This window comes from Protopterus annectens, chromosome 7.part0 (assembly GCF_019279795.1).
Source record: "Protopterus annectens isolate FY-2018-M chromosome 7.part0, PAN1.0, whole genome shotgun sequence".
NCBI classification, from domain to species: Eukaryota; Metazoa; Chordata; order Ceratodontiformes; family Protopteridae; genus Protopterus; species Protopterus annectens.
The window spans coordinates 1,678,396,060-1,678,408,385 of NC_056739.1; the positions used below are offsets into that span (position 1 = coordinate 1,678,396,060).

General features: G+C 36.4%; 1 protein-coding gene across 2 annotated transcripts in view; it reads left to right on the forward strand.

Moving 5' to 3' along the window:
- ACAN (aggrecan) overlaps positions 1-12,041 on the forward strand; it is a 538,406-nt gene extending 526,365 nt beyond the window's left edge. For both annotated transcript variants that reach the window (XM_044078192.1, XM_044078191.1), the window contains one exon: positions 11,522-12,041. In XM_044078192.1, coding sequence (XP_043934127.1) covers positions 11,522-11,607 — 86 coding nt within the window. In that variant the 3' untranslated portion in view covers positions 11,608-12,041. The remainder of the gene's footprint in view (positions 1-11,521) is intronic.
- Positions 12,042-12,326: the final 285 nt, after the last annotated feature.

Sequence of the window (12,326 nt, forward strand, 5' to 3'; positions counted from 1 at the left end):
GTCTTTCTCCTTTTCCCTCTTCTTATATGGCTTGCCCCAAGTGGAAGTTAAACTGTAGGGAGAAGACCCTTTAAAAATTAAGTTGTTATTGTTGTCTGCAATGCATCAGGGCCTAAAACCTTTATAAATATTGTAGGCTATGCCAGGGCACTCTGGGCTCAGGCACATCACAAATAAATCATGGGTCTTCAGTGCTGAAATGTTATTTCTGGATTTAGTACATTTCTAAAAACATTTCTATACAGTAATAGTGCAAGAATGTCACCACTGAAACAGAGCTGGAATACCAGTGATAGTTAGAATATAGATAACTAACTATATTCCAAACAGAAACAAAAAAAGTCTATGCATTGTTTTATACACACACAGATATATATATATATATATATATATATATATATATATATATATATATATATATATATATATATATATATACACATACATACATGCACACGTGCACATGCACACACACACACACACACTCATTTTTTTAAAGTAACAACAGAAGACATCAGGCTGGCTCTATGTAAGTAATCTGAAACTGAAAGCTGAGATTAACTAGAAAACTAGTTAGAAATTGAAGAAGAACTTAATTAGTCTATCAGTTAATTCTTTAATATGGATACAAACAACAACCCTGAGGGGGTCTATAATGGATTGTCAAAACCACAAAAGGTTGAATACCTCTTTATCAACAACTATTTGTCGAATTCTGAATCCATCAAACAATCGTTTCCATGAACTTTTTCCCTTGGTAAGTAACCAGTGCGCCATAATTGGGAATTTGCCCTTTTCCCCACAGTAGTGTGATCTCAGAGATGGTATATTTAGTTACAGGAGGGGGGAGCAACCCCCCCACTTTGGGTGGTGTGGGGGGGTGCAGCCCCACACCATGCTGGGTTTTACATTTTGCTGTTTTTATTGCAGTTGGTAGGTTGGCCAATGTGTTACTTACTGTGGGAAAGATTTCTGCGATAGAGATCATTCAACTGATTCACGTTCGACAAATGCGGGTCGATTAAGAGGCATTTGACCTTTTGTGGTTTTGATAATATGATATAGATCTCATCTGAGGTTAGTGAGGGCACAGTGGAAAAGTTATGGGAGAAGGAGCTTGAGGCTAGGAGTACTAGCAGATGGCCAGATAGGATCTAATAAGTGCCTTGGTATCCAACTGTCAGATCAGATATGTAGATTAACTATGATCTAACATAGCAATCCAAACTCAGATTACATTAAGACTGCTCATCTCAATGCCAGAAGTCTAAACAATAAATTGCCTGATCTTGGGGCACTCCTGCATTTGGAAAACTGTCTGCGTAGTTATTGAGATTTGATTTAAATGTGAAGAGAACACTCCTTCTGTAGCTGGGTTTTGCACTTTGTGTCTTCAGACATAATGTCAACTGTGATGGTCTCTCCATACTTGTCAATGAACATATTATCTCCAGGCAGATATGTAGGGACCCACAACCTAAACTCAATGAAGTACAAATAATTCTAGATAAGATTAACTATCAATCAATAATTTGTTACATAACACTTTCTTTGTCTTCCAGTGACTACACAAGATTCCTCAGTGTCTTAAATGATTTGCCTAGTAGTAACAAGTCCATTATTTTGTGTGACATTATCTGCCTTTCATAAACAGGGCCAACTACACCTGTAATACAGGATATGCCCAAAAGTTTTTGGACAAAAACTACCATGAGCAGATAGTAAACAAACCTACTAGAAGACACCGTTTTAAGGACCTGATCATTACAAATAAGGCCACTTCTTGCACTTATCTTCTGCTATCTCCTTCCTCCATGAAGTCAGACCACAAACTTCTAAACTTCTCCTTTAAACTCCCAAACATGTATCTGATAAAAAGTTGTGACAAAACTACTTTTGGTGAACTCCAAGGTATTCTTTGTTTGTTTGATTGATTGATTTTTTGCTCCCAGAACTATATATACCTAGTCTGGGACTGCATAACAGTAGAGAAAAGGCAGAACTCCACTGCCACTGATAGTTGTCTTGGCACTTTTCCTTTGATCTATCAGTAGTCAAAGAAACAGCTGTGGATAGATCGCCTGGTTCCCGAATACTTCCTCCATGGGACCTGACAATATACAAGGCTAGTTAATTAATAGCTTTAAACATGCCCTTGCAGACCCATACCTGAAACTTTTTTTTAACAAAAAAAAAAACATCTTTATTGAATTATCACTTATGACATAGGCAATCATACATTTATATAAATGAAAAAACATATTGACATGTTTTCCGTTGCAAGCATTATGCATATAATTTTCTGTACTTAAAGTGTTTAACCTTAGTTTAGCTATCAGTTTTCATCCCTTATGCAGTGATGATGCTCCCCATAAGGGTGGTGTTACAACCGACCCAGGTCATTACAGACTTATCAGTCTTAAAAACCATATCTGCAAAGCCATGAAATGTATTATAACTTACTTCATGGATTATGATACCAAGACACCTATTATCCTGACCTGCAACAGTTTGGCTTTGGGAAATCCTGTCTGTTGATTCTTATAAGCTTCTTTGAAAGGGTTAAAGAGACTATGGATGGTGGCTATGCAATACACACAGCATATCTTGACCTGGTCAAGGCATTAGATGCCATTCACCAATCTGGCATCATGCACAAGCTATAAAAACAGAGAACAGGATGTCAACCACCTTCACAAGAATACCATTCCAATAGTAGATTCTTCAAAGGATTGGAGGACACCATTGCTGCCTAGATCATGTGATTGAGTGATGTTTATTTAAACATGACTGAAGTGATGTTAAAATTTGATTCTGATGAAGTCTCTAATAATGTGAAGAGAAGAGCATGACTAACAAAGTTCTCAGATGACTGGAAAATGAGGACTGATGTTAAGCCACCCTCTAATACCAAAACTCTCCAGAATGAAGTTTCCCCAGTAAACTCTCTGTTTATTAAAAATGGGATCAAGCTAAATGCTAAAACGTGTACTGTCATTACTCAGTGATCCCCAGAATACTGTTTAGACAGCACACTGTTACCAAATAAACATGTAGTCAAGGACCATGGGAAATGAGTTAATAATTTGTTTTCTGTTGATGATCATGTGACAACACTTGTCAGGAAATTCTTTAATTTAGCACATCTAACTACCAAACAAATATCAAAATCTAAAGAGGTAATCACTCTCTTATACTTAGCATTGATCAGACCACTTATGGAGTACAATTCACTAAACATGTCAAATAATTAGAAAGACCTTATATGTTCCTAACTAAAAAGATCACAGGTCTAAAATCTCTGAGCTATCAAGAGAGGCTGGAATGTGTATCCCTTTAAGTGTCTTATAAACCTGTGAGGAGAGATCTCTATCTTGCTTATAATAATATTAAAGAGACAGTCATTCTGGACTTCCTATGTCTCCATAAGTCAAATGGCTCTAACAATACTAGAACCAGGGACCTAAATCTTCACCAACAAATAGATAAACCATGATGGAGAGACACGTTTATAACTTATCACCTCACAAACCTTTGGAATCAACCACTGCAAGTTAACCAGTGCAACTCACTATCTTCTTTTACATACAACCTAGATGAGTGGATGGGTATTCACACTTTTACTCCAAAATTGACTGGCACAGCCCTACTGGAGAAAATAATTGTGAACTGTGGAAGGGTACTGGCAAAGTGTAAATGGCCATACGACTCAATAATGGTGGAATGTCTATGAATCTATGAAACAGCAAACCCCTAGATTACCAAACTGCTTTCACTTTCAAATGTATATCCCAATGCATACTGCTAAATAAACATAAGTAAGCATAACACTATCTGGTTGATCTTATCAGTGGTATATTCTTGTCTCAAAGATTAAGCCATGCAAGTCTCAAGTCTCAGTGATGGATGGAATATAAAACAGATGTCTATTCAACTCACAAGGAAACTGCACCATGCAGTGAAATGTTGATAAGTATCTCTATATAGTGGCTGTGAAAAGTATTTCTTGGCTTGTCATAGTGTGCTTCAGTGGTTGTCCAGTTACTTACGATGGCAGAGTCTGAAACATCAGGATTTCACAGCATTTTAATCAAACATCAGAAACATCAGGATTTCACAGCATTTTAATCAAACAGCTAACTTAAATTCTGTAGAAAATGGTGACAACATAAATGTTGTTAATACTTCTGTCATCTCACACTGCCAAAAACCTTTAAATTCAACGCATTACTAATACATGCACTCTTAAAATGGCCCTACTGTGCAATAGTTTCTAAGTGACAATGTCTGCGGTATGTATTCACAATATATGCAGACATACACCAGGTTTGCTTATCACAAGTTTTAACAGCGGACAAAAAGCAAAACAAGTAGAAAATGCTTGCAAAGTAACATATTGATGGGATAACAATAACAATGACGCCTGAAGCTTGGAAGGACTGCTGTTTTTTTATTCCCTGCGGCTGTGTATTAAGAAGCAATAAACCCAAGAGCTGTTTTTAAACAACTAGATTTTACATTTTATTTATTTTAACCTGCTTTACATTCACTGAAAAGGGAGTATGTGTCGTATGTCTTGACATAGAGACTCAGGTATCATTCCCAAATCCCTGCAGAGTTATGTTGGAGACTTTGAGGCAAGTGAGAGGAGGGAAAATAGTTGCACATTCCCTAAACTTTTTAAGTAAGGGCATACTAGTGAATGGCTGTGAGGCTTGGAAGGACTATTCACTTCCTTATTCTCTGTTGCTGTGAAGTGAGAGGCAAAGAACCCAAGTGTTGTTTTATTAGCTAAATTTTATATTTTATTTACTTCAACATGCTTTTTTATATACTGAAAAGAAAGGCATGTCTGTGTCTTCTTAGATCAATTAGGGACTCAAAGGAACATATCTGTTGTGAGCCCCTGCAGATCTATTTCTTCTGGAGACTGTTAGAACAAGTGGGAGGAAAGGGAATTAGCGACAAGCTCCCTAAATCCTTTAAAGCAAGGCTTACTAGGGAGTTCCCAATAAAATCAGCAGCCATGAGATGTTGTATCACCACTAAGCTACAAAGACAAGCAGTAACAGGCAGCAACAAAAGGGTAGCAATTATAAAGATTTTATTATTTTATAGAACAAAATGCAGCCATTTGACAAATTTATTTTCATGATCTGCTGGACAGGAGCTGGCTTAAGAAATGTATTGTAAGCAGCACGTATTTGGAGAGTACAGGTTTTGTATATGACAATGAACAAATTTAAGAGGTGCAAATATTTACTAAATTGGTATGATGAAATCATTGTTCAGGGGAGTCACATGAACTGTAAAAACCAAACAGACTTTGATAAAGAATTGGTATGATTTGTGTTCAGTAAACGACATTGATGAGATTGTATCAGATGATCTAGGGACAAGTAGGGATATGAGTTGTAATTTAAATGTTAAGAGGAGTAAACAACAAGAAAATGATTGACGTGAGGAAGATAACTTTATTCTGTCTGAGAAGAACAGGAAAAATGATCTTGCACTTAAGACAAAAAGAAAGGAGTGCTGTGGAGTTAACAGTTCATGATAAGGAAAATCTGTAAAGGAATGTTTAGTTAATAATTAAGAGGATGAAGAACTAGCAAAGCTGTCTTGAGAGACTGTAAAGGGAACATTAACTACAGTGGTAGGAATCTTAATGTTGAAAATCTAATTGGTGAGGTGAAAGAGGCAGTACTTAGTGAATGACGAGTATAATCTTGATACAGAGGATTGTGAGCAGAGGGAAGGAACTGTCTTGATAAAAGGTGATCCAGTGCTGAAAGGCAAGAAAAATTATCAACCACAAGTTGATAAATAATGGTTAGTGTTTTTGATACTATGTGGAACCAGGATGAGGGATAAAAAGAAAGACATTTTGAGGCTGGTTAAAGATAAATGTCTTTATTCAGCAGTGGCTGTTTATAATAGAAATAATGATGCTGGGAATAGTAATGGCAACCTTGAAAAGGTTTTAAAGCAGGTAACAAAGTTTATTGAGCTTTGCTCTAGGTTGGAAGTTAAGATCTTCTTCATGGATACTTTTTCTGCAGAAGAATATGGGAATAAATATTAAGCTAAAGCTAGTTACTTAAATAACTGTATTAGAAGGCATATGTTTGGAAAAAAATAATATATGTGCTCATGGGCATATGTGGTGGATAGCCATGAGGAATTTGCAATGAACAGATTACATCTTAATCATATAATCAATAAAATTTTGAGCAAGAAGCTTAAGAAGATGATAAAGGATATTTGATGTAGAACTGAGTGTCCTATGAGGAGAAATGAAGGTAAAAAGAAGGGTAGGTTGACTATTATGTTGGCAGGTGCTAGAAGTCTGAATAAATATGATTAGTTGATGATATTTACACAAGATAAAGTGGATTTTGGAATAATAACAGAAACATAGTTGATATCCTTCCTGCACCGGACATTTTTTTGGGGGGGGTCATAATTTTAGGAAAGTATCTAAAGGAAGTGGGTTATTGATATATGTTGCTGGATTATTAAGCCCCCAGCTTATTATAATTGTGGACATTTGGGATAAGAACAAAAAAAATGTAGTAGGGTTTTATAGCTCTCTATCTTTTAAAAGAAAGAACAACATTTGGCTCAAAAAGCTTAAGGGTTTTGCTGCAGGAGTAATTTTTTTCTAGGAGGAGATTTGAGTTTGCAAGAAATTGAATGGAAAGCTATGCCATGGAGTAGTAGCAATAACTCTTGTATATGTGTATTTTTTTTAAGAATTAGGGGCTATTCAGCATGATTATCAGACAACAAGTGGTAATAATTTACTAGATGTCATACTGTCTTCAATGGAAGTTGATATTTGTAAAGTTATTGCAAAGGAACCCAATGGATTCTCAGACCATGCAGTAGTTAAATATTATCTTAGTTGGAATAGTAATGAAACAAAACGTTGCACTGTTATGGGAGGAATTTTAATAAAATTGATTATCCAGCACTCCAAATTTGTCTGAGATCTTGGAAATGGAAAGCAGATTTTGATGACGTCTCAAAATGGGACATGGACATGATATTATGGTACAATGCATTGTACTATGGAGTGACATTTCCCTGAAGAAAATAAGTCACTATCTTCAAAATATGCAAATCCAACTTGCTTAGATTTAGAAGTTAGAGGGTATATAAGGAAAAAGGATGCATTTGGAGAGGTTATTGGTGTGTATATGAGCAAAACAGGATTACATATAAAGAAGCTGCATTGAAGGATTGGAAGTTGCTTAGGAAGATCAGGTATAGACATGAGCTAAATCTGGGAAGGAATGGTTTATCTGAAAAATGTTAGACAATGTAATAAAGTTAGTAACTTAAACATTTAGATGTCTCAGGATGCAAAGCTTATATCTGACCCTAAAGTATTGATTGAATGCTTTGCTGATTATTATGAGAGTCAAGCTGGGGCTAACCACCAAACTCAGGACCTCACCCAGTTCGGGTTTGTGAAAGGCAGATCATGCCTCCTAAACCTGATCGACTTCTTTGAGGCAGTCACCAAAGTCATAGATGAGGGTAAGGTGGCTCACACATAGCCGGCCTTAGGCATAGGCCAACTAGGCAGCTGCCTAGGGTGCCGCTCTAGCAGGGGCACTTTTCCAGTATTTATTTGGTGTAGGTAGACAGAATGGGGGCACCAGGTGGTGTGGGAGGGGGGGGCGCCATGGAGCCCTTTTGCCTAGGGCAACAGTTGACCTAAGGCCGCTCCTGGTCTCACACAGCCTATCTTGACCTCGCCAAGGCTTTTGATACCATCCGCCTTTCTGGAATTATAGCTAAACTCACTAAACTAGGTATAAATCCCTACGTCACAAGATGGGTTACCAACTGGCTCATTGACAGAACCCACACTGAAAAACTTGCAGACTCCAAATCTGACTTCAAACCAATAACAAGTAGAGTACCACAGGGTTCAGTCCTGGGACCTCTCCTGTTTGGTATCTACTTCTCTGAAGTACAGGCTAACACAGAAGGCCTTTGGCTAATGAAGGTTCGCAGATAACTGCAGACTAGGAGCCATGGTCGAGTCCCCAAATGATGTGGACATCCTACAGAAGGGTCTCACTGAGATAGATGCCTGGTGTCAGAGCCATGGCCTCAAGCTCAAAGCCAAAAAGTGCATTGTCATCCCCTTTGGTAAAAACTCTGTACCCATGAACTACAACATAGGTAGCAGTCTACCTAACACTGAATGTGGGACAAAAGACCTTGGGACCCAGGTGGACAGTAGTCTCTCCTTTGATAATCACATCACCACAGTAGTCAGGAAATCCTTCTACGTGGCACACCTCATCACAAAAGGGTTCTCCTACAGGAAAAAAGAGGTCATTGTTCCCCTCTACTTGACATGTACCTCACAAGACATTTGCAGAAGCTGGAAAGGCCACAGAAGTACCTGACAAGGAGGATTACTGGCCTCAAACAGATGCTCTACACTGACCGTCTCAGTCAAAAAACTCCAGCTTTACTCCGTAGCATATCGCCTAATCCGAGGTAATGTCTGCCTAACATATAAAGCTATGTCAAATCCAGAGCTGTTGGACATGCTACACCTAAAGAAATCCCAATTCCTCTGAGCTACATGATCTAGGGATCTAAACCTTGTCACCACAATAAACAGGACATGCTAGAGTGATAGAGTCCTGTTCCAGAGACTTTCCATACTCTGGAACAAGCTACCCATCTATGTCAAGCAACGTTCCTCATTAGCACTCTTCCAGAAAAATCTTGATGAATGGATGGGAAATAGGAAATACACCCCGGGGATCACTTCTGTGACTCTGCTCAACAGGGGCACAGGAAAATAACTTTCTTGGGTGGCGTAAGCCAGGGAACCTTGTTGGCTAGGCTTACATAGGCCCTTGGTCCAATAGCCTAGTAACTACCTATGAACCTATTAGTATACAGAAAAAATAAGTCATGAAAACTTAATAATGGAGGGGTATTATCCTGTTATATCAGATTATATGGTGGAGAAGACTCTTGCTAATTTCAAGTTGGATACTGTGGTAGGCCTAGATTAGATAAGTGGGGTCTTTGTATTCTTTTTTTAAGGGCTGTATTAGGGAAATATTATTATCAAACAATGAATTTGGGTGAAGTTTCCTCCTAATGGAAATGCACTTACATTCTTCCAATTTGTAAGGTTAGGGTAATTATTAATACAGAAAGTTTTAGGGCTATAAGTCATATTAGTCTTATTGGTAAATGCAAATAATGCAGTATTCAGTAATGTGTTATTCACCAGAATGGGTTTTCTTCAGAAAGATCAATAACCTCATATTTCATAATTTATTTTTCCTGATGTAGTTGAGTCCTGGGATAATCATCTAGCAGTGAAAGTAATTTACTTACTGTAGACTTAGCTATGAAATTTGATTCATGTATTCATTTGTTTTAAGTGTAAGTTTATATTCAAGGTTATAAGACTAAAGAATTTAAAATTTAAAATTTTGAGCTCTTATTTATTTTACATGATTATGTCTTTTTTTCCAGTAACAAATAAATGCTGGGTTGAAAAATGTGTCGATGCCAAAATAGCATCCACCAGGGATCAAAATGAAGTTTGACAATATTTGGATTGATTGTTTCAATGGATACGAGTACACAACATGTGTTTTAATAAGACAAAGTGTATAGTTCTGTTATTAATAGTACTATATTTGGAGAACTAATACCTGAAGATTTGGATATTAGTGCTGATATTAACTTTAGTTTAGAAGGGCAATTAATAAAATCTTGAAAAATGCAGATGTTATGACTAGAACATTTCTGCGAACTGTCAGCTCAGGGGATGAAGCAGTTACACTCTCTATTCTCAATTCATTTATTACGCAATTAATAAAATATGGTTTTGGTGTTTGTGTTTTCTCTAGACAATATATTGATAGATTGGAAAAGGTGCAGAAGTTCTTTGAGAAAAAGATATGAGGACACTCAGATTTATCATAGGAATATATACTTGAGAGGCTTGATTTATTTTTGATTTATTACAAATAAGTAAGGGAAGATCTATTCTGGGTATTTAAATATTTGAAAAATGAAGTTTGTCTATAAGTTTTTAAAGCATAAAAGGTGTATATGGAATACTGGTCTAAAAGTCAACTGTTATAAAATAGTTAACTCATCTTTCCTGCCTTGAGATGCAAGACGAGTTCTCTTCCACTGGATATTAGACAGGCTGAAAGGTTTCATGTATTTAAAAACAAAAATGGAATGGTTATAAGTTTTACTCTCCATTTCAATTCTGGAAAGCAGCCAGCATTGTTCTCTATTGAGTGCTATGGCCAGAATTAAACTTTGAGTACTGACAGGGTAATAGATTTTGCTAACATTTTTTCTAGCCTTTGGAGATTTGATCATTCATGTTAGCTCTGTGGCCATATAAGATTTAACCTCAATACAACCCACAATTCATTATTACTGTTAAACCATGTTCATACATAGAAGGCCCGTATAGCTAATGAATGAGTTTAGCTACTTATAGCCATGTTGTTGTCGAGGGATAACATAAAATGGGGTACAATGTATCATACAATACCATCACTCAACTTCTTCTGTGAGGCATGAGTTGAAGGCAAGTGCCTTACACATCTGTGATATGTTATCTTATAAGGAAACATGTTTGGAATGGTGGCATAGTTACTATGCATTGGTTTTACATTGTACAAATGGAATCATAGATGCATTTCTGCTCATATATTGACCACCTAATGTGAAAAAGTACAATTTTTATTTATAGCTGTAAAAGGAATTACTACTACAGATATAAAAATTATATTAAAAATCAGACCGGCTATGATGAACAACAAGAACTTTGATACTAGGGCCAGGAAGAGTAGTAGCACCAGACGAAGACAAACACATTTTATTTTCAGAAGAATATATGCATTTCTCTAATATGTACTGATGACAGATTTTCTTCAGGCAGAGTTATTTGCTAAAAGGATAATTATTTCTGATTTCGGTAGAAGGATTGCTCCTAATGAGCACAAGTCTGTTATTTGGAAGGAAGGGAATGTGAGCTTTCTCTTCTCCTTATTGTCATTATCGATTGACTGCAAAGATGTAGTGCAAAGGAACATGTCATATACTGTTTTAGTTAACAAAATGTGTCTGCTACTAGAACTTGTATCTTTTATTCATTTATAGGATAATTGAATGAAAAAATTAGATCATATTTTTGTGAATGGAATCTATACATTTTTACAGAACCATGAAGACCTTCCTATGTATACACACACACACACACACACACACACACACACACACACACACACACACACACACACACACACACACACACAATATAACAAAGTTTGGGTTTAACATCAATACAGCTGTAATAGTATATGCTACATTTTCTGCATTTATGAGTTACTGATGAGATACAATAACACAGGCAGAAAGTTCTTGAAGTGATAGTGGAAAGACACTAATAATTTAATGTTCTTTACATATTTCTTAAATACCTGTTTCTTTCCTTTCACAGCTGCCACCTACAATCACAGACGGCACAAGAGAAACAGCAGAAGTCGAACACTGAAGCTAACAAAACACCACAGCATCTCTAAATAAAATCCCCACAACTACCAGAAAAAAATATTTTACAGAACATTTATAGTAACAAAAGAGTAATTTTCCTCTTTTCATGTAAGACATTTGTAAAAAGAATTTGTGTATGTATATATAAATATATATATTTTTTGTTTGTTTTTTCTTTTTTTTTTTTTTTTTTGTCAAAAACACCAAAGCAAACAACAGATTCTGGCATTTAAATTGCCCAGTCATTCAACTTCACGGACTGCCTTTTTGGCTTTGTTATTTTTTTGGTGGGAGGGAAGGTAGAAAAATGACATTTGTAATTCTTTGATTGTACCTAACGTAATTATTTTTCTTTGTAAGTTAATGTCCAGATGACATATAAGAAACATTTAAAAAGCACCATGTTTAAAGGACTTTTACACACTCACACACACACACACACACACACACACACACACACACACACACACACACACACACACACACACACACACAGACACACACACACACACACACATGCACAACAAATACAGCAACGGTGACAGAGGCAAAATAGCACCTGCAGCTGAATGCCAGAAAATGAACTTTGAAAATAGAAGTTAATAGGCTAGAAAACAAGTCAAGACCATTCTGGTAATTTGAGTACTCTGGGTTAAGTCCATAACTACTGCTTTTGCAAAATGTACTAAGCAGTCCTAGTAAAATAACAATGCAGTTTAAAACTCACTATTGCACATTAAAAGCAATTTTTT